Source organism: Emys orbicularis, chromosome 16 (assembly GCF_028017835.1).
Source record: "Emys orbicularis isolate rEmyOrb1 chromosome 16, rEmyOrb1.hap1, whole genome shotgun sequence".
In the NCBI taxonomy this organism is placed as follows: Eukaryota; Metazoa; Chordata; order Testudines; family Emydidae; genus Emys; species Emys orbicularis.
The window spans coordinates 11,311,576-11,335,303 of record NC_088698.1 but is presented as its reverse complement, the minus strand read 5'-3'; the positions used below and the strand labels follow the sequence as shown (position 1 = coordinate 11,335,303).

Here is a 23,728-nt window from a genome sequence, read left to right as displayed (position 1 = left end):
TTCCAATTGTGCATATGATTTATTGCAACTGTTTGCCTTTGCTGGTACATTACACCTACTGTTCATTTTATTTAATGAAAATCCACACCAATTACTGCATTAGCTTCAAATTAAACCACAGACAGTGCAGAATGAGACCGCTCCAATAAAAAAAAAAAAAGTGTGGGTGGGGAGGGGAGAAAAAGGTTTATAGTAAGATGAGCCTAGTACAATCCAACTTGCATCCCTGCACAAAGCAGAACAAGGCCCCTGTTCCCCCCAGGACAGGACAGCCTGGCTCCTTGCTGTGGGGTTAATTCTGCAGATTTTAGATATCACTTATTCATCTGATCTCAAAAAACCCACCCAGCATAGTTAAAGACTCTAGGGTGGAATGTTTGCTCCAAAGCATGGAGGCAAAGAAATTCTCTTTGTAACCTATGCTGGCTAAAATATCAGTCTTATTACTACATCCATGTTAACATAGTAACATAGCTGCTTTGTACTATAACAAAGTCATTCCCTGACATTCATTCTGAAATGCAGAGAGTCCTGTATGTATTGTAATTTGAGTTTGGTAATGAGGATCTACTTTATTCCCACTCTAGATCTAATCCTTAGGCACCAGAACGTGTTAGTAACGGCTACTCCTGTCATTTTAAAAAGTAAGAACCCTCCTTCCTACTATGATCTAGAAACAAGAACCTCTTCAGTATTGCCTGTTTCCAGTGGGAGGCAACTGCACTTGCTAAGAAAAAGGATTTTGCTTTACAGCTAATTGCACCTACTGCCAGATCTCATGTATGGTTTCCTCACGATACACACTCATAGGGAGAGTAGAGCGTCTCTGCCTTTTGAATGACATGACACCACATTGGAAAAAACTGGCAGTAAAACACATTCAAACTGCTGATGGGCCAAAAGAGCTGACTTGGCACAGACTGGAAACCTTGGCTAAAGGTTGCCAGGTTCCAGTTTCTCTTAATACTTTGATTTTGTATAAACCAATTGAAGGTGCTAGGGGAAAAAAAAGAAAAAAAAAAAAGAAAAGAAAAGATATCTATGGTTTTCCCCCCCTCAAGGCCTAGAAACATGGATTTAGTCTGTTCAAGCTTAAATACTTAAACTATAGCAGCAAAACAAAAAGCAAATGAAAACCAGGAGACAGAACTTTCTTGGACAGCAGCATCACTTTGTGTGGACAACTGAGGTGCTAAATAGCAGCTTCTGCTTCTGTTTCTTTCTTTTCTTGCCTCCCTTTTCCTCTGTAAAGAAAAAGATTTATAAAAAATTTTTTGGCTTTGACAGCCATATTTCTCCTCAGCTACAGTGATCTTCCCATTTAATGGTTAATAGGTTGGGGAGGAGGGTTAGTTTCAATGGAGGTACCTAGGACCTTGTTTTCTATTGCTGTGGAATTTTTGCCACACAACGCTATAGAATTTTAGGACTTTTTAAAACTACAGTACTAGCCCTTATGGTGGCTACAGAGGAAGCTGTCCAAAGGTGAAATACATGCAATCTGATGGGTTATTTTCTGGGTCTCGAGTTTGAAATAGTCAAGCAGTATAAGCTGCTCTTATTGCTGTTATTTTAGTAGCTCTGAACGAACATACTTCTCCATCACACTGCTGGATGCAGGCAGATATTGGGTAGCAAGTGATAGATTAGCTCACCTCTAAAGAAGGGGTCACTTCAACCCCATTCATAAAAAGGTTAGAAAAAAAAAGTACATCTCCTTCCCACTGCCAGAAACAGTTCTACAACAGTGGTCATCAATATGGAGTCCACAATAAACTGCAACTTTCATGGAAGCATGAAACTGAGCATAAGAACAAGGACTAGTGTATCAATTGATGCCCATTCATTTAAATGAAAGTGTCTAGATACAAATTAGTTTGAAACTTCTATATGACTACAATTGGCTGCAGAATTCATCACTGGCATGCCAGAGGCACAACACACACTTTGGGGTGAGCTAGGCCCACCTTACCACATAACACCAATCCTTGCACATAGGGAGAAGCCAGCAGAAGCTGGTGCATGATGAATACCCAAGAGACAATTGTGTGCTGTGCCTCGGAGGTCCAACTCAGGTGCAGTCCAGGGAGAAATGGGGCAAAGGTGGTTTTAAGCCACCTCTGTGCCTATACAATTCTGGGAGGCTGGTGCAACTCCCACTGTAACTTAGAGCAGCTCTGTGATAAGGCTGCATCTGAGCAGCTCCACAACCTAGAACTGTTCAGAATGGTTCTAGTATTGTAGGTTACAGTTCCATCCCCAACATACCACTACACCAGGACTTGGGCAGGACCTCATAAGCCTTATGCAGTGCCAGCACTGGGGGAAACTTGCCTGGCCCCTGTACACTGGGAGGGAGGACTCCCAGTGTCAGGGAGCTCTGCATGTTAGACTTTTTAGGTGACAGACTGCTTTGTTCTTACCAGAGAGGGGGTCAGATGTGGACGGCTTGTCCAACTTCAGGAAGGCTGCCTCAATAGCTTGGCTAAAGGAATTCTGGAAGCTGGGCACAGGCATACGGTCAGAGTTGTCACTCTCTCCATCACTATCCACTGGAACAGGAGGTGCCAGGGTATTCTGATCTGGAAGAAAGGAGATTTCTAGAAAGGCCACCGATGATGGAAGAGTAGTGTTGCAGAGGTTGTACAAGAGTGCTTTTATTCATTAGCCATTACACCTGAAATTATGCAAGATAATCACTGGAGGTAGGGTTTCCTTACCTCTTGTGTTTGAGGCAGCTTTGGGCCACATTTCTGGCTTTGCTTTTCCAACTCTCAACATCTACCAAGGGAGGGGGGGAAAAAGTGTGCATAAGAAAGCAGACCAAGACCTATCTGTCAGCATCCCCTCCCACACCCCCAGAAGTTGTAAGGAAATCCAGGCCTTTTGTACAATACAACTTTCAAGCCAGAAAACAGGACTTTGCCCAGTATTATGGGTCTTTTGCCAAACATTATCACTGATAAACTGAAGAGCGGAGGGACCATCCCATCTTAGCAGCCACTAGGACCGTGCTTGGAGGTCTTAAACTTCAGACCAGTGAGGAAACAGCAAGTAGGATAGTCAGCTGGGTGTTCTGTTCCATATGTAACTTTAAGGGAAGAGGATTTACCTGGGCAAAGGAGGGTAAGGGAGACTCTTCTTCCAGGCTTCCGATACAGAGTGGTGGGCTAGCCAGGCTGGCAGCAGTTGCCAATGGAGTTGAGACAGACTCTGCAGAGACAAGATTCAGTCAGTTAACAGGAAAGCTAATTACATGAGCAAAATCCCACATTTGTGCAACGGAGGAGAAAGAAGCTGGTGCAGCCAAGTCAAACAATGCATTATAGCCCATAATTTTCAGCTTTCATCTCAACATATCTTGTCAATATTTCAGTTTCCCCCTCTGCTATTTAGCCTCTTATACAGATTGTCCCAAGATGTTTTTATACAGGGACACTTTTACTAGAGAGCAAGTGACCAAGAACTGTCTCTGAAGGCTGGAAAGGAGACCCCAAAATGAGATACACCTAAGGTGGTGGAGTCACTGACTTGATCCTTCTCGGGACTAAACACAGGAAAACATATCCTATATTCAGTGCTAAGGGTAGCATGTTTCAGGTTACATACACAAAAGAAAAATAAATGGTGGTTCACCCAAGGTAGAATTGTACAGTTACTTACAGTTACTTACAAACCATCCCAGCTCCCTTTGGGTGTGGGGGGGTCTAGTTTCTTGGAAGTAGCTATTCCTTTTCCTACAATACGAGGCTTCTTGTAAGTGGTGGCTGCAGTGCAATGCTCAGACCCAGGATATAGACAAGACATAGTGGAAGATAGGCAACAACACTTATGGAGATCTATACTTTAGTCCTATTTCTGGGTGTTGAACTTTTGGATTTCACCACTAATACCCAAAGGTTCTGTGGCCAGCAATGAAAGTCTAGCTTGGTGTTCTGAGTCAGAAAACCTGAGGGAGGGACTGCATCAATCCATCTATGCATTCTTCCAGCTGCTCACCTGTGAGAGAGACAGAGCTTCTGCCAAGAAGGGACAAAGAGGAGCTCTGGTCATCACTGCTGATGAGTTCTCCTGAGCAAGCACTGAAGGCAGGAAACTGCTGCAGGTTCTCTAAAGCAATGTGGACCTCGGGATCTAGAGAAAGCCAGAAAAAGTTTTTAATAAGAACATTGCTTAATATGGAGTAATGGGTCACAGATGTGCAAGTGTCAAGTTGTTTCAGGGGCTTTGGGAGTGGTCTCTTCCTTGAAGGGAAAGGAACAATACTGCCACCTGGAGAAAAAACAACCAAATAGAAGCCTTGCTGCTGAGTAGAGGTAATCCCTATGCAGATGTTTGTTCCTCCTTCACCTTTCCAGTTGAAGGGATTAGTTTGGATTTAGAGACAGAATCCTGGGAGTTACATGAATACAGTATATCCTTTCCATTGCAAGCCCCACACCACATTCTTCAGCTTCAATGTGTTGGGCATGGTTCAGAAGTATGTTAGTTGTGTCGTTTCTGTTAAACACTTATTTGACCCAGCTAGTGCAACTTATGATCTCACCATATAAGGAAAGGGTGCTAGAGTGCTACAGCAAACCCAGTTTATGGCAAGGTTACAAGTGAATACCTATTAATCATGGCAGGCCCCCCAACCTTCACCCCAATGTATTAGCCCCTCATCTGCAAACCTCACATCTTCCCAGGATTTGGAGACATAGAAACCCACCAGTTGTGGTTAAGTGAGACTTACACTTGCCCTGCTTCTTATTCTCCTCCATCTCAATTCTGCGTTCCCAACGCCGCTCATCACGAGCTTTTTTCTGCCGCAGGCGTTTCCTCTTTTCAATGTCATCTAAGTGTCACAAATCATAGGAAGCCAGGTAAAAGCCAATACTTGGTAAAGCTTTTTCCAGTTTTGGAGACACTATTACTAGATGATCATTAACTTATCCATAAGCAGTTAGTGCAGTGTCCCACCCTAATCCATACTCTTCTCTCCCAAACTGTTTGTCTAATCCACACAAATAAAAACCTCACCTGTTGCAGACAAGTCAGAGGAGTTCCTTAACCTGAACAGGGCAATTCCTAATTCTAGCTAGGATCATAATGAACTAGTGTGACTGAGCAGCAAGCCAGCCTTTTACATTCCTGTTATTCATTTGCCCTCCCAGCCACAGAAATAGACATCCCTTCTTCCAAACTCTTTATGGTTACAGGACAGGCTGGGAAAAGGAACGAAAGTACCAACCAGAAAATGTCTCTAGGGTCTCCTTTGATATGACAGGTGGCTTCAGAGCCAGTTCACAGATGCTGAACTCGCAGGTGAGAGGCAAGTGACATAGGTAACGATGGCGCTGTCGCATATCCTGAAAAGGGGGGGGGGGGAGAATATATGATATCTCGTTGTAGCAGAACCCGCAAGTCTCTCCCTTCGCAACCATCTATGTCACCTGCTTTTTAGGAGGTGACATTACTCTCACCCACTAAACACTTGAAATTCTAGGAACCTGTCTTGGAAACGGTTATGCCAAGTACTCCCCATTCATCTGTTCTCAGGAAGAGGAAACAGAAGCAACACCAACGAAGCCAGTCATTCAGGGGAATCTATATTAGACATTGCTGCTTCCAAAGGTGCCTGAAGTGGATCCCAACCCTACCCCCAGCCTGGAAAAAAAGTGTGTTTCAGCAAGTATTGGAAAGTGCTTGACAACCACTGTAAGTTACCTTTTCCTAGTAGTATCTTACCCACCATCAGCTCTCAACTGCCCTCCCTAAGAAAAAGGCCACGATTGATAACACAAGGGAAAGCTACAGCAATTACCTCTGTCATAGAGTAGCCAGTTATCTCCACCACAGCTGCAGTGAGCTTCTCTGGACTGTTCTCCAGGCTGCCATACTCACGAACAAGACAGCGAACATTCACAGGGTGAAGATACATACACTGTCCATCCTCCGCTACAAGGGAAGAAATTCACTTGTCACTTCTCTACTTCCCACTCACCCTTAACTCCCCTGGAACTACTGATTTCTCAAAGCCATCCCCCTCCCCACAAAGTGTCAAACATTAATGGTAAGAAAGTTTAGACTCTGTGAAGAAGTTTGTTTCATAGGAGTTAATTAACACGCTACAAATGCCTCCTCCGGGGCACTTTTTTTTTTCTGGGGGGGGGGGGGTTGGGGGGGAACATTTACCTCTCCCCTCCAGAAACAGACTCCATTCCACTAACCTTGATAGAAATAGTAAAAAGGAGAGTTGCTCAAACGTCCACTGTTGGCTGTAACTTTAGATTCCTGGTAGTTACTTTCTGATGGATTCGTTTCTTTTGTAGCATTCACATCTGGTACTGCCTCAGTGTCCACCTCAGCTACCTCCTCTTCTACTTCCAGGGGAAGAGGAAAGGAGCTTCTAGAATTGGAGCGGGCTTCCACCATCTCTTCATCAAATGCAGAAAGATATTCCAGAACACACTGCTATAGAACAAACAGTGTAGAGTCAGTATCCAACTATAATCTCTGGTACACAAATGCTCTGAGAAGGGTAGATATCCTCAGTGCCTGCTCACCTTACACTAGAGTGAGGAGGTGGAGTTAGATCCTAACTGTGCTGGTCCTGGGGGAGAAAGAGGGGACCAAAAAACCCACCTTTTTCTCCTGGGAAGCTGCAGGCTCCCTGGCCACAGAAGGTTCCATCAGGACCAATTCTTCTACAGCTGCTGTGGCTCCTGCGACGTCGCTATCACTACTCTGGTCCAATGAAGTTAGAGTCCTCTCTCGATGCTACAGGCCACCCCAAAAAGAACACATTTCAGTTTATTTTTTCCAGGAGACAGACGATAAACGTCAGTATTTCCTCCCTTCGTGTCTCAGACTGCCACAGATCAAGATTCTCCCTCACCCAGTGGCCACTTCTAAAATAGAGGGAGACACCAGCTTACTTAGAAATGACCTCTGCAGGCTATCTGCCACATACTGGCTTTGAAACAAGCAACTGCCTGCAGGTTTGGTTAAAGAATCATTATCCCAAGAATTAGCTATTCCTGACACAAGGAGAGCCTGGCTTCACCAACAGTAAGCTTCCACAACTACCTCTGCAGTTCAGACACTATTCAGAGGTTGGTGGCATTCCAGGTGCCAGAGTTCAGTCAGTGATTGGGGTGCATGTAGTTCTTATTCCCTTTCAGTGTTTATATTGCTGCTTTTGATCAGGTGCTGTCCTTAATATCAAGCTACCTTGCCAGTATTCTGTGCCCCAAAGGAAGAATATTTGAGATTTTAAACTATTTTCTTTCATTACTACTGCAGATACTGAATCATCACACATTTCCAAAAATAATCTCTATATTGAGATACTTAAAGGATTCTCATCTCACTCCCCCCCACCACCCCCAAACCAAACCCACTGTGGATACTTGGCCTCCATTAAAAATGTTATCAGCATCAAGTAACCATTAACATCCACCACAACTGGGGGTCCTCACCTTCAGTTCCTGGATAGCTGCCTCAATAAAGCAAGCTTCAGGGGTGTTCTTTTCCTCCTCGTACTGTCGTAGTAATGCGGTTTTCTCTTCCAAGATCACCCACTGCAGCACCTGCTCCCTGGATGCGAGCAGCAGCTTAGAGAATTGGCTGTGCTGCTCATCTGGTCAGGGAAAGAATATCAATAAGACATCCTTTGTAGACACCCAATGTGCAGCAAGCTCCAATTTCAACTCTGCCATTCCTATTAAAATCTCATCTACTCTCTCATTGTGGGCAAATCTACTAGGAAGACTAGATCTGCACATAAGCAATGTTGTTGACGAGAAGTTACTATGATAGATCAGTTTATCATAAATCCCAATAGCAAGTTATGAAGTTAAGTCTCCAGAAACATTCAACAAGAATTTCTGCACTAGATATTTGTTTTAGTGCCTTGGTCTCAAACAAACACTCTGCACATTTAAAGAACCCACAAAAGGGTGTGGTTTTTTTTGTTTTTTGTTTTTTTTAAAAATGGGCTTTGGTCTCTATGAAATAAGCAGTGCCTAGAAGGTATTTCCTGCCTTAACCCTCTAGCAGCATCAGGAATGGCAAGTCTGGTCTTCCCTCATTTTGATGGAGGACCTCAGAGGATGCTGGCTCTCATTCTGAGGGTGGGGAACTCAATCTCAGTTTGGTATTAAACTAAAAGTTTAAACAGTGACAAAAACATTCCTTTTGCTCTCTGCCCCAAGTTAATAAAAGCAATTTCAGTGTTTGAAATCCCAGATTAGAAACAAACTTTTAGAAGGACAGTAGATATCTTCATTCCTCCAAATCCAATCCTCACCCCAATTTCATAGTGTCATTACAGGGCAAAATTAAGGCGGGGGGGGGGGGAGGAGGAAGAGAGAATCTTGTCTGTGCATTTTGCATATCTTGCCATATTTGGATTTCTTTTAAGTGCAAGCTTAATGCTGAAATTTTCTGCGTTTGCAGTTATCCTGACACCAAGACTTACAATATCCTGTAGTGCTGTATGTTTTGTTTTTTACCCAAAGTTACTGATGCACACTCAATCTTAACTTTCTAAATATCCAAGGCAAACATCTGAAAGGAGTTCTATGCTCCAGGATCCTAGATTGGGAGACACTGACCTTTAGAGCTAAGTTTAAACTATTTCCTCCCTTATAGGATTGGTTGAAAGACCACAGGTGAAAATAACCCATAAAGCAGCAGTGATAATATGAAGAACCTTGTCACCAGTCACACAAGATGGATACGACAATGATACAAGAGTGCTTTAAATGTATGGAGGGGATGGTATGATGGGATACATTTAATTGCCAAAATTAGGTTATGACACTGTCTAAATAACTACGAATTGGAAAAGTTACAGAGAAGGGAAGACAAAAATTATGAGGTATATGGAACAGCTCAGGGAGGGGAGGGATAGCTCACTGGTTTGAGCATTGGCCTGCTAAACCCAGGGTTGTGAGTTCAATCCTTGAGGGGGCCAGTTAGGGATCTGGGGCAAAAAATCTGTCTGGGGATTGGTCCTGCTTTGAGCAGGGGGTTGGACTAGATGACCTCCTGAGGTCCCTTCCAACCCTAATATTTTATGATCAAGCCCCAGATAGGTAATAGTTTCCCCATTTTCCCCACTAGGAGATTCCACTGGTAGAAGCATGCATATGCTGTTGCTACACACAGCATCTCTGAAATTATCTAGCATAAACTACAGCAGGGGTCGGCAACCTTTCAGAAGAAGTGGTGTGCCGAGTCTTCATTTATTCACTCGAAATTAAGGTTTCGCGTGCCAGTAATACATTTTAACGTTTTTTAGAAGTTCTCCAAGTCTATAATATATAACTAAACTATTGTTGTACGTAAAGTAAATAAGGTTTTTAAAATGTTTAAGAAGCTTCATTTAAAGTTAAATTAAAATGCAGAGCCCCCCTGACCAGTGGCCAGGACCTGGGCAGTGTGAGTGCCGCTGAAAATCAGCTCGCGTGCCGCCTTCGGCACGTGTGCCATAGGTTGCCTACCCCTGAACTACAGAATAAGTCAAATCTAAAATAATTCACTCTGCTGCTGAGCCAAGGGCTGGAGGAAAGGGGAGAACAAACACACACATGGGGAACAAAGATGGAGACCAACAAAAGGAAGTGAGCTCTGCAGTGATACACTAATAGTTATGAATTACTGAACGTTGGCTTGTTCTGTAAATTATTCTGGGATGGCAGGGCCTTGCAGCACAGAAACTAGAGAAGTATGTATGATGCAAGCTTATGGAAGGGAGTTATGGAGTAGGACACTGCATGTTAGTCATTTAAGAGGTGGTAGTTAACTTGATCAGTATTTGAAAGCAATGTCTTGTAATCGGCCCAATATAAATGCACCTAGAGTGAGGTTTCCCCATAGCAACCAGCTTCCACATCCAAGTTTTAGTCATACATGCAGCCAACGTTCCAGGAGAGTCTTCACGAGTACTCACCTCCAAGATGAATGGGGTGCTCTACATTCATCCACTTGGATTTGGGCAATGCTACCAAAACACTTTTCTCCCTTCTCATTAGCTGCATTGTAATGGTGTCACCAATTGCATACTGGCGTGTTTCCATAGCAACAACACTGCAACACAGGAATAGCGTAAGTAGCAAGAATTAACTTTACAGAAAGATGAAGGGATTTGAATTGCCTGCAAGTCTTACCTCTTGAGATCCTTCTTGTGAATAGACCCATAACAGATGGGACATTTGCTCCAGGTTTTCTCACTCAGGGAGAGATAGTGCAGAATGCATGCCCAGCAGAAGATATGCCCACAACGGGTGATCTTGGCTGCAGTAGGTGGATACAGGCATATTGGGCAGGAGGGCACTTCATGGCTACAAATTCGCTGGATGGCCATAAGAGAAGCATAACACAAATAAGTTACTAAAGCTAGAGATTATAAATTGAGATATCTGTTCAGGAACTTGTTGCAAAGTCGGCCAAATATTTTTGCCCTCTAGAGAAAGAGACAAGACAGACTGGAACCTTTCCAAGAAAGCAGGGATGGTAGATTCCTTCAGTCACCAAGAAATTGATCATATGGTTTTAAAAACATTGTTCCTGCTAAATGTGCATAGGGTAGTCGGTAGAGCCATCTACAGGGTATTGTTGTCAGACTCTTCAATGTACAAGGCTTGGTATCATAGATTAGTTTCCCTTTTCATGTGTTCACTGACCCCCAACTCCAGGATTACTAGCATGGTCTTCTGAAAGCAATTAATCTTGCAGGCAGCAGTGGACTTCTTGGCGTCACCTTATTGACTTTACAACCTAATTACACAACTAAACATCTCTGCATCTCCCCGATTAAAGAAAATCGATGGGTCCTAAATTTCTAAACAAATTATATTAGAAGAGTAGACAGATGCATCTTATGTAATGTATATGTAGTCTGTTTAAGACTATTGGGGGAAGTGTGTACATGCATGAGTTTCCAAAGAAGCATCAAGCTCAGGATAACAGTAAACATGCTCCCTCCCAAATGCATGCGCTGCATCATAGACTAAGGGCAGGTCCACACTGGGGCGGGGGATCGATATAGGAAACGCAACTTCAGCTACGAGAATAGCGTAGCTGAAGTCGACGTTTCCTAGATCGAACTAAATTTACTTACTTCGGGTCCACGCGGCGCAGGCAGGCTCCCCCGTCGACAGCGCTTCCTCCTCTCGGCGAGCAGGAGTTCCGCAGTCGACGGGGGAGCGCTTCTGGGATCGATCTATCGCGTCCAGATGAGACGCGATAAATCGATCCCAGAAGATCGATCTCTACCCGCCGAATTCGGCGGGTAGTGTGGACCAGCCCTAAGAGTATCGAGAGAGAGTGCTATTTTCTAGATCTGGTTGGAATCCTGGGGTGCTTCAAGTAGCTACAGATTTTTGTGGTGAGGCAAAAGACGTTTGCCCATGCATAGGATAAGAGTCTGTAAAAGCATTCTACACAGCACACTTCCATCAACTCCATCCCTGTGACCTTGTCAGAAGGCTGACCACATTTCTGCATAATAATGGGGGGGGGGGGGGGAGAAAAAGTGTTAGAAACACACTTAATATTCCTAATCAACTTCCATCTATAAAAGCATGGAGGAAGATCTCTTCTTCCTCATAATAGTCTTTGGCAGTCTTAAGCTCCTGTCACGTACAGAGTCTTTCAAAAGTAATTCCCTATCAGATTCTCTTTTGTCACTCATGCAATACTGAAAGGAATGAGACTTGATGGCAACTAAATTCACATTATGTCAAATGCAACTAGAGCAACAGGTAGGCACTTTTTTTTATATTAGATAGGTAGATGAAGAGAAATAAGTTTTAAAAACCCGTCCCATCACTACTGACCACTTGCTCCACAAAGTCCCAGTTGACCAAGGTATCTGGGTCAGCAAAGTTCACTGTGTAGTCCTGTTCCTCAGACACCACAAACTGGCAGCTGGATGGAAGACACAAAGGCATCATAATTGATAAGTCACCTATTCCAACTGTCCAGGTGACAGCAGAAGTGGCCTTTGCATTAAGATCCTCAAGAGACCAAGTCAATCCTGTCTTTAAAGACAGTACCCAAGAATGCCTAGCACAGCCACATGCTGGGTATGTGAAAAGACTTGGCATCTAGGCTGACCATGGCCAGCAGTTACCATTAGTGAACCTAACAGGGCTAACGTCTTTGGACACAGTTCTTCTCCCTGCAGTTTGGCCATCCTGCCTGGAGTTCTTGTCTGAGTACAGACTAAACGAAAGGGAACTTATGCAGAGGAAACAGCTTTCTATAAAGGAAGCTATTGAAATAGGCAGAACACAAGGCAGGAAAATCACATACTATTCAGACAAGTGCTATAATAAGTCTCTATACAAATAAAGTATATTCACATTTTACCATAGTATACAAAAATGCCAATGACTGCAATTTTAGCAGTACTTTTCATGGTCTTAAAGGTGGTGATCAGATACAGAAAATGTTGAACCTGCCCCAAATTAGAGATAAAGCCATTAATACATTAGCTTGGGGGGGGGGGGGAAAGAAGAAGAGTTCATCTGCTAAACTGACTGACTACCTTGATTATTGATGCATTCAGTACATATTTCTACACAAGTTAAAATTATTCAAGTCACCTTTAAAGAAAGAGTAACTATTACAATGTATCTGTTTAAAAACGAAGACTTCTGCACATGAGGACTTAAAAACTGAGACTTGCTTTGATCCCAAAAGAAGCAAGTTTTAACATCTCATTGTACGAAGATGGATTGAGTTTGTTTTAGAGTAGCAGCCGTGTTAGTCTGTATCCGCAAAAATAACAGGAGTACTTGTGGCACCTTAGAGACTAACAAATTTATTAGAGCATAAGCTTTCGTGGGCTACAACCCACTTCTTGTTTTGTTTACACTGCATTACTTGAGTTAGAAAGGAAATATGAACTACTTAAGTGTTAAAGGGACCACAGGTCTTCCCGGACCCAACAGGGTATATTAAATTTTACAGGTGGTGCTTGAGTATTTGGGCAGAAGGGTGTGTTACCCTTTCCATCCTTCACACTCAGTCCCTTTAACTGCATTTCCTTTGTTTTCTCTCAGATACCAATATCTCCTTTTATAAATCAGGAAAAGAACATATTTCACCCTTCTGTATACACACAAGGTAACCCTTGCACCAATACTGTGGAGCCAGAACCAGTGGAGCAGAACTTCAGTAACCAATACAAGGGGGGGGGGAGGGGAGGAGGAAGAACCACCACCACAACAAACATTCAGTATAATTAAATACATAATTCCCTGACTCAGTCACCTAAAGAGTGAATACACATTCCCTTAAAGCTCATTCATATGAAGGTCTAGGAGCCCTGCTGATCTTCCACTCACTTGGCCTGTAGGAAGAGCTCTTTGTTGAAGGGTTTGTGTCCCCATTTGTTCCTTTTCCCCCAGTTGCCGTGTCCATTCCCATCAAAGTGACCTGCTTGGCCACGGGGTTCAAAGGTGAAGTTCAATAAGTGGTTCAGACTAATCTTCTTTGGACCAGAGAACTGGGCAGGGCTGAACTCTGCCCGTTGAACCTCTGCTACCTAAAAAACAAAAAACCCACAAACAAAAGACACAGATCTGGTTAGAATTTTCTGGAAGCTGGTACACTGCAACCTATCAGCACAAACACAGATCCATTCCCTTCAATGATATACAGGGAAATGCACTACCCCTACCTACTCACCTTCTCCCACTCCAGGCCTGAAGATCTAATACTGCAGCATTAGAAATGCAAAGGAACTTGGAAGTTAAGATTGAGTAATCTTTTTCCATTTGTACAAATGGAAGTGTAAAAGCAACCTATGTAGTGAAAGTGAAAGCTTTATTTTTAAAATTAGTTGTTTAGGATTAGCGACATGGGTAACAAAAGCTATTTTTAAAATGACAATATCCCTTTAAAGAGCCAGTATTGCAAGCTTTAGGATCATTCCAGAGATTTCATGATTTTAGATTAGTTTCCATATAGTTGAAATGGACTTAATTAGAACTCAGAAAATATAGTAACTGAATACGTGATATTTGTAGATTAAATTGCTAATTTAAAAAAAATGGGTGTAACATGGTTATATATGCCAAGTGGGGGGAGGCAGACCACCCATAGTATACATCAGCATGAAAGGATTTCTGATCTGCCTTTAGCCTTGATGTGATCTAGTGAGGCGTAGTCAGATTACTTTGCTAAATATTTCATAATGTGGGATTCAGAATACACAAGTGGTTGGACATAAATATGTCACAGATTTAGGAACTGAAAACTGTATTACTAAGATAATTTTCATGAAGGACCTGTGTTTCACAATATGTATGTGGCCTATCTATACACCCATTCCTCAGACTGTACTTCTGTTAGTTTCACTGGTCTTGTTATTGAAGGAGTCTCAGACCAAAGAGCATCCTCTTCTGAGATGTTGCAAAGTTGTTCTGATCTCACTCAATCTGGCGTCTCAGCGATGTTACCACCTCAGGGTTCTTGCCCTTCCTAGCCCAGAAAGGGAACACAGGAGACCTAACTAGCAAGTCAGAGTGATCCTCTCGGCCCATAAAAAGAGGCCTTGCAGACATGGCATTACAATTCTCACCTCATCTCGTCTTCCACCATTACAAGAGCTAAAAAGTTTGCCACTTCCCCCAGTGCCCCCTCTCTGAGGGGGCATCTTGTTAAAAGCTTTGCTTTTCTGTGAATTGGAGCGACGGGACTGGCTGGAAAAGTTCTCATTTTTTGAATATGAAGTTTCTCTTTTACGATTGTAACGTTGTTTGGATCCACTTGCATTCTTTCCATCTGAAAAAAAAAACGAAAACAAGTCAGACTCACAAGCTCAGCGAGATACTTCCACTGCTTTTCTAGTGGCTGTCAAGTAATTCATGCCTTTAAGACAGGACTGCATTTGGCCTGGATCATTTTTATACCTGTCTACAGCGAGACAATACTGACTCTTATCCAGAGCTCCAAGGCTTCTCTAACTACACCACCAAACCCACAGCAAAGTACTTTTCAGGCACATTAGTATCCAGGAACCTATGCAGCCAATAAAGGAAGAGACTTCTTAGCTGCCTTGAAATAAAATGCAGCTAAGTTGCTTCTATTGTCTGGATTCTTCCTACCATGGATAGTTTCTATGCAGAATCAGCTCCTTAATCAGCATTTACTGAAACTTACACCAAAATCCACCACTACTTAGAGCTTATACCAAGCAAAGGACCAGAGACATAAGGCAGGTATGTAGCTGAACTGAGGATAGTATTACACTACACTCAATTCATTCACATAAACTAGTTTCAGGCCAGAACCAGGAACAGCCACTAGCAGGGTGTGTTTAATTAGAACAATTTTACACTGAGTAATCAAGATTGAATTTTCTAGCTTCTGGTGTTTTTCCAAAACACTCAATAGCCATCAGTTAGTTCTTTATTCTGGGAACACATAGGCCTGATCTCTGCTACAGAGTTAGGTCAATGCAAGGCAGCTTACATCAACCTAAACATGTAAGTGTCTACACTAAAATTTTGCTCCTGTCAATGTAACTGCCCCGCTATGCTGACTTAACTCCACCTCCATGACAGGCGTAGAATCAATGTCAACGTAGTTAGGTCAACACAGCATCAGCATAGACACTGCGATGCTTACATCAACTGTTACTGGCTTTCAGAAGCAGTCTCCCAATGCCCTGCACTGACAGTACAGTTGGTACAAGGGCTCCTCGTGAGGACTTGCACTGCCAACACAAGAAGCGTAGTGTGGACACACAAAGCGATTTAATTACTGCAGCAGCTGTATGCCGACATAACTTCAGTTGACAATTTTGTATTGTAGACATGCCCTTAGTGGATTACATGAGTTTTCATGTGTAGAATGTGTAAAGATACCACCCTGCCTGCATTTGTCTGTCTCTAGATCTCCCACATTGCTCTATTATGTGGACGTCTCTTTTTAACCACTATTATCTTTATTTCCTTTTCTCCTGCGTGCCTTCTTTCATCCTAAGCCCTATGCTTAGGGCAGTACAATGCATCAGGCTCTTCTTAAAAACCCACTTCTTCCACAATGCCCATTTACCTCAACATACCACTACCACCTTTGGTCTCCCAGTGCATTTATCTAATCCGTGTTTTAGTCAGCAAATCCCCAAATCCTGGAGGCAGGGATTGTTTGCCTGGTGAGAGTGCTGAGCACACTGTTGGGATTTTAACACAGAAAGCACTAGCAGCAAGCACAAAGTGGTGGCTTTAAATTCTAAAGCTCACAAGAATGGAAGAGCAGTCAGACGTTAGTTGGGTATTCTAAATGTGTAGAAGAGTTGCTAATGCTTCCTAAACTATTACAGAGGATCTTTCCATAAGATTAGAAAGCACTTCCCTCTAAAGTTCCAATAAGTTCCTAAATGTAAAGTCAGGTTGAGTCCAAACATGGTAATCCATTTCCCTGTGTATTAACCTGGTAATGCCACTAGATACATTTGTTTACTGAAACAGTAGGATAAAATTAGAGCTTAATTTTCAATGTCCTCAGCCCACAGATATGCCAATACACCCTTCCCTCTCAGAAATAGTTATTAGCATTGCATCAGGTCCATTGTGACTTATCAAATCTAATGCCTCACAATAGCAGCACTAGAACATCAGTTGCATCTAGATCCACATATTGGGAAGTAGCAGGCTTCTGCCCCTTTTTCATCTGCACAAGTCTTTTACAGCTGACAGGTTCCCTCCTTCCCTATTTTAAGATCATATTAATTACTGTTCCACTAACCTTGGTAACTATCTTCCACTATTACTCCTGAGCGACAGGCATCAGGAGCAACCCAACTGCACATTTATAGTAACCAAATGATCTCATTCATGTTGATTCTCCACACTTTTCACTACAAAAATTTCATTTCTCCCTCCTGAACCCCCCTAAAAAGTGTGTTCAGGGAACAGTAAGAAGGGCTGTGCATACCTCTTCATGACAGAGCATCCAGATGCTTTTAAAAATACAACATACATTAAAAAAACGCAAATGTATCTTAAGACCAATTAAAGCTTTCACCTCTTAGTAGAAAGGAAATGCACAGAGATGGAAATGTGTGGCCACCACATTTTAGAGTTGTGGGGGAAAAACTAGTTTAAGAGGCCTACTGTATCAGTTCAGCTTTCATGGAGTCACAGCTAAAACCCCATGCAATTCTGAATTTTACTTGTTAGATGTGCCTGTGATTTCCAAAGAGTGATAATCGTGCAGTAGAAGATCTTCAAAATTAAGACTAAAGCCAAACACCTTTCAGATTACATAGAGAAATAGAAGGGCAGTGATTTATTAGTCATTAGTTAAGAAGTGACAGGGAAGCTTTCAAGAGGCATTATGCAACCACTCTGCCATTATTTACTGGCAAAAGTGGTGATGTACTTGGCCTAATGGCAGAGCCAAATTCAGAATTACTGAGAACTCAAACAGTTCCTACTATTGGTATCACAGCATGTCTTTGAATTGTGCAGCAGTTACAGTGCACATGGGAGAGACTGCAAGTCAGCCTGACACCTTAGGGGCAGTGTTTTATCTTGAGAAGCACACCAGTTGCAGCTAAATATTCAGGGTGTAGCCAGGCCTGGACTATGGTGATTTGGACAGACTGAGTGTAGAGAAGAAGCTGTAATTTACACCACCGAGACTAGGCTATCGTCTCTGGTAGAATTAAAATTCATTCCAAAAACAAGGAATGGCTATTGGATTAGCCATTTTCATAAATTAACTTTAAGAATGTCTATATGGAAAAGCCAATAGAACTGAAGTCCATCACTGAACAGCCTTCTTACATCTACAATCACAGTGCATATTCTAGACAGACAGACCTCCCGGGCCACAGCAACTTTGATTTTTTTCCAGCCCATAAGCACAAGGGGACAGAAAAATGTATCTGCAAACAAGGGGGTCAAGCTAACTGCATAGCCTCACTCTTTTTAAACTGGGTCAGATTACTTCTTGTCAGGTGTGGCAATCTTCCCCTGCAGTTGACAGCAAGGAAATTTCCCACCTTAGTACAGCTAACACAAAATTACAGCCATTATGAACATTAAATTGTCAGTCAACTCTTACCAGAACATTCCTATCACATTACAACCCTTCAACCTGACTCAATGGCTTTTAGGAGTTTCCCTTTCATCATTATAATGACGACTTTACTGCATCACACTTTATGGTCAAAGAATCTCTAGTCTGTCCCTTTTGACCAAGAATCCAGAGTGGTATAGACTCCAGACACCTTTTCTTCACAACTTTACTGGTTGAAGGCAGTTTCCCCTCTTCAGAATGGTCTGCATGAAAATTCCCAAGAAGTCTAAGAACCTCCAGGGTTGTAGTAAAACAAGATTGAAATGAGAGAAGAGTCACATGTAAAGCCAGAGAAACAGTATGAATGTCTAGTCTTGCTGCAAAAGCTCATCTTAGATAGGATTGCCTATTTCCCTACAACTACAGGAAAAGGGCTTTTCTTCCTTCTGATTGTTTTGGCAGGCAGCATGTCAGAAAAAGAGCTTCTACTGGCCACTGTCATCTTTCTTCTCTGATATGCCTCAGTTATGGATTTCAGGTTACTATGAACTGCCTCTGGTGACCTCTCCTACCAAAGGTACTTATCCAGCTGTCTTCTGTATTTAGGCCAAAATTAATTCAGAATTTTATTCCTTGGCCTAGAAAAAGCTTTCAGTTCCTGTCCCTACCTCCACTTCCCAAAAAATGATTTTAATGACTTAAGTTGTTTTTAAAGCATGTACATACAATCATTTCGCAACAGGCCTTCGCTACTGGTTGCCAAACATCCTCACTTCAGGGGCCCTGCTGTTTGTTCCAATCTAATGATGAATACTCTTGAAAGCATTAATCTTCTCTAGAACTGTTAATCCAGAACCAGCTCATTTTAATGAAGCAGGGCTCATTTCTAATAGTTATCTTATTTCAACTTTTTCTTACCTTTAATTGCGAGAGGAAGGGGCCCCTCAGACAAGGGAGCATTGTGTTTAAATTTTCGAAGGCTGAATTCACATTTAGAACATTGCAATTCTATAAACTGTTTCAAGGCGCACCCTGAACGGGAGCACAAGGTGCCTTATCCACAAGTCAGAAGTTGTGATAAAGTACTCTATTTCACCAGTCTCTATTCCAGTTTCTCAACTGTTCACAGCAAGTGACATTTTCAGAAGTGCCTAGATGACTTAAGAGCTTAATTTCCACTGAAAGTCAATGGGATCTAAGCTCCTAAATCACTTAATTCTCAAATGCACCTACTTGGTATCCCTCCAGTTTCAGAGAGAATCTCAGAGCTATTTGCTGACTTAGAGCTATATACAAAAGCAAGCAAGAGAACAAGTTGATCATTACTCTATTGTATCAATACCTTTGAGGCATTAGAATGGTACCTGAGTGGATATACATTCAGACATTATACAAGATTCAGAAGTTAACATTTTGAATAAATAAATACTAAGTCTTTTAAGTCCGGCATTAACACAATTTTTAAAACAATCCAATTAAAACGCTCTGTTTACAGCTCTTGCAATACAACTGACATTAGCTCTCCAGTCTGAGTATTCCAGCCTACACCTGAATTACAAGCATTAAAGAAAGAAAAAGAAAAAAGTGAATGTTAATGAAGAAATCCTTTCAGGCAACCTTTATACCTCAAAAAAGGTACAGCCCCCAATTTTTCCACTTTGCAGTTATTTAGGAAACAGCTTAGAAAGCTAAGTGTGAAACATGTAAACATAAAAACAGCCCTTGGTATATTCTCTTTGTATTAGTATATGGCCTATATTTCATACTTTTGATATGAAGCAGGAATCTTTGAGGCTCTGTTGCTTCCTTACTGCTTCTTGTAAAAGCTAGGCCTATGACTTTTAATTCTTCACTCAGTCCTCTCCAGAGTCCCAGATTCTAACATATGATCTGCATTTCAGTTACATTAGCCTCCCTCTTCTGCAGCACTGCCAAGTTGGTGGATGTTCTGCTGGGGGATGGGAGAAACAAGAAACTTTCACTTCAGATTCCCTGACCAGTGCACCTTTCTAGGCTAAAGGGTATCAGAAAACCATGAGTTCCCACCCATGGCTGTTTATATTTCTCTGGACTGTCATTGAGCAAAGCACCATATCCCTACCATAGGAAGCAGGCAAGTATCACCATTTTACAAATAAAAAGAGTTTTACAAGAGCATTTTTGGCAGAACTAGAATGGAATCTAGTTCTTCAATGACAGACCCACATTTCATCCATTCAGCCACAGTGCCTTTCAGAATAAATGTACCAAAATGTATGTACTGTACTTGGCTATTCTGCCTAATAAGCCACCCTGTTCCCCTTCCCCCTACATGGCCAGAATCCCAGAACTGTTCAGTATCCTCTCCTTCCTCCCTTCTAGTAGCTGGCCCACTGAGGATAACATTTATTCCTTTATCTCAAGTGGCAGAGGTCTGTGCAGGGAGTCTAAAGGGCCCAGCTTCAAACCCAGCTATTGACTCATGAAGGGATCTTAGTAGAACTTGGTTTTCTTTTAAAAAAGAACCCATGTATGAGACTCACAATGACAAAACATCTTTAAAAAACAGGTTTAAAGTTAAAATTAATAATGTCAGTTATGGTACAGCCTAAAAAGAATTTGTCACACACTCCAGTTGCTTCTGTGAGAGATCCAGATCAAGTATGTCACGTATTGCCAGCCCTCCAATTTGACATATGCAGTGAAGTCTTGGGGAGAAGTTAACACCTCAAGAGTTAGAGCCACTTATTTCATTATTTCAACTGCCTATGGCTACTCTTTGAAGCTTATTTCATTTCACTGGTAAACGCGCCAAGGTATACATTGCCATTATGCCAACACACTTTTTTATAATACAATTGAGACATCAAACCACCCAAGAGGAAGGAAATTGAGTACAAGCCATCCCAGCACCATTCCAGTTAGACTGTATTGTGCATAGTTCTGTGTCAAAGGATCCAGCAATATCAAGTATTGTTGCAAATTTCAATACTTAGAAACAGTTAGGACCAAACTGTCAAGAGTGTCAAGCTCCAGGAACTCCAACTGCCTCGGGATGGAACTGCTACTGCTAAGCACTTCTGACAAATCAGACTTTTAGCTTAAAATAATGTAGTGCAATGGTATAAGTGATACACAAGATAGTTTATAAACTATTAGTGAGAGAAGCGATGTGCAATAAGAGTCTAAACTGAAATGCTATATTTAACTACTATAGTTCATACAAGATCCCTTTAATACTAGAGTGCAAGTGTGTCAAACATACAGCTGCAAGACTGATCCAGCCTCCCTGATGTATCTTTATGGCCTCCATGACAAACTATGCAGAAAACATTCATTTTAAGAGTTTTTAGTACTCATGGTTGCAAAGAAAGCCTTAAAAATGTGATCCAAGTTTAAGCTAATAAGGGTTGTCTTAAAGTCTGCAGGCAGCCTGAAACAATGGCTCTAAAGCGGTTACAAGGTTACTTCACTTGTAAAAAGATGAGCAGTAAAATGGGGAAAAGAGTGGAAATGTTCCCCCTTGGAAGAGAGAACTAGGAGTTGCTGCAGTTAAGGGAACCTGAGGGAAAGACAGAAAACAAACAGGGAAGAGGGAGAGAAACAAAAAAGAATGGAGAAAAACTAAAGGGCGGAAATAATAATAGTCCTAATGATAAGCATATTCTCCCAAGTGGTACTGAATAGGTAATAGTGATAACGAGATGTTCAATTTCCACTTCTAATTTTGATCCTAGTATAAGCCTCCTACCAAAAGTAAGCAGTCTGTTGTGGACTGAGTAATGTATGTAATTCTAGATTTATACCCTGTCCCATTAAACATGAGTGGAATTCAGCCCTCTCCACCAAGCAAGTTTGACACCACTCATCTTGTAATTAGACCAAGGGATGAGGATTTATTATTCCTGGATTTTGGAAGAGCTTGGAACAAAGCTTTCCAATATTTAACTTTGGGCAAGTCCCCAGCCTTTCCATCTGTAGTTAAGATATTGCCCCTGCCTCAAGGAGGGTCAAGTTGTAATTTGCTTAGATATTCTAGGAAGGAAGCCACCATTCAAAAGACAGAGTTCCACTTCAGGTCACATCACCTTGACATACACCACACTCTCTTAACACAAAGGGGATAGCTCAGTGGTTTGAGCATTGGCCTGCTAAACCCAGGGTTGAAAGCTCAATCCTTGAGGGGGCCATTTAGGGATCTGGGGCAAAAATCTGTCTGGGGATTGGTCCTGCTTTGAGCAGGGGGTTGGACTAGATACCTCCTGAGGGCCCTTCCAACCCTGAGCTTCTATGATCCTTACTCAGGAGGTAATAGTGCTGCTGAAAGGTTAAACTGAGCAGGATATAGGAAGGCCAGAAACTGATAGAATATTTGCTTTGTTTTTTAACATCACTAGTGAGCTTAGTGCTTACCAGAGGCTCCAGCGATAGCATGGGCAAAGTGACGGTCCATTCGTGTACTGCACAAATGGATGTGAGCAAGAAAGTTTCCTTAGACATCCTCCCCCCTCCCTCAAGTGTGTCTCAGTGCTGACCTAAAGAACACCTACAAGGAAGGGATGGTCGTCAAGTTTCCAAGCGCCACTCGATAATACAGTGGCAATGCATGCCAGGCATACAATTCTTGGCCTCTCCAAAACTACCAGAGACACCCAGTATGTTATGGGCTGGAAACTAACACGTTCGCCAACTCATTTCACAGTATCCCTGTATCCTGTCAGAGGGTAATAACAGTGGATCAATACCACCTGGGCTTCGGACCAACCCCTTGGACACTTAGTACCACTGCCCCACGCCGACTTCCTGTGGGTGATGTTAACATTTCCCAGACGCCTGGAGCACTCCGACTGTTACACAGCCTGGAGACCCGACCCATCCCCGTCCCTCTTAGTGCGAAACACCTGCCAGCTCCCTGGCTGGAGACTCAGCTACGATATTACCCCAGCGCCCCTTCCCCCCGGACCCGTCTCTTACCGCCTTTGGGCTTAGATTCCCCCCCTGCCGGCCCGGCCGAGGCGGAGCGGGTCTGCTGCCCTTTGCTGCCGGCCGAGGAGCCGGGGATCCCGGAGCCGCAGGGGCTGCTCTTGTCCATGTCGGAGGCTGAGGCGGGGGCCGCGCTGGGCGAGCTCTGCAGCATCAACGGGCGCCCCGACGGCGCTGGTGAGTGGACGGCAGCGGCTCTGAGCTAGGGGGTAGGACGGGCGCTCGGGGAGGCGACGGGGGCCCAGGCTCATGGCCCGCGAAGGGGACCGACAGGGGCGGCGCAGCGCTGACTCGGCCTCCTTCATGGCGACATCTTCTCGCTGCTCCACTTAAACAGAGAGAGCCGGGGGAGGCCGGGCCGGGCCTGCGGGGCTCCGGGGGGGCGGGGTGGCAACGGGACGGGGAGCCCCGCGGGGCCCGGCACTGGCTGCGGTGGGGGTGGTCGGCGCCGCCCTGGCAGCGCGGGCTCCTCGGCGCCGCTCCTACAGCTACCGCGTACCGTAGCTGGTCCCCTGTAATGGCGACGAGTCGCCAACAGCAAGAAAAGAACCCGGATGGAACTCATTATATAGGGAGCCGGCTGACCTAATGTATGCTGGGAGATGTAGTTCTCTGGTGGGTCTGGGCGGATTTGGTTTGTATTAACTATCGTAAGGTATTATGGGAGTTGTAGTTCTTAGTAAAAACAACAAGGAGTCTGGTGGCACTTTAAAGACTAACAGATTTATTTGGGCAT

The 23,728-nt window shown here is 43.1% G+C and overlaps 1 protein-coding gene across 2 annotated transcripts; it reads right to left on the bottom strand.

Moving 5' to 3' along the window:
• RNF10 (ring finger protein 10) lies at positions 1 to 23,146 on the bottom strand. Of its 2 annotated transcripts, none has more exons than XM_065417856.1 (17): positions 22,984 to 23,146; positions 14,582 to 14,784; positions 13,344 to 13,543; positions 11,829 to 11,919; positions 10,158 to 10,342; positions 9,941 to 10,077; positions 7,464 to 7,624; positions 6,628 to 6,762; positions 6,213 to 6,456; positions 5,807 to 5,940; positions 5,234 to 5,351; positions 4,736 to 4,837; positions 4,000 to 4,134; positions 3,113 to 3,213; positions 2,721 to 2,781; positions 2,424 to 2,582; positions 1 to 1,244 (listed from the first exon to the last, which is right to left on the bottom strand). In XM_065417856.1, the coding sequence occupies exons 1-17, from the start codon at positions 23,144 to 23,146 to the stop codon at positions 1,168 to 1,170; spliced, it is 2,406 nt and encodes an 801-aa protein (XP_065273928.1). In that variant the 3' UTR covers positions 1 to 1,167. The 2 variants fall into 2 exon arrangements, with proteins under 2 accessions (XP_065273928.1, XP_065273929.1); XM_065417857.1 differs by having other exon boundaries at positions 6,213 to 6,453.
• Between the last annotated feature and the right edge of the window lie 582 nt (positions 23,147 to 23,728).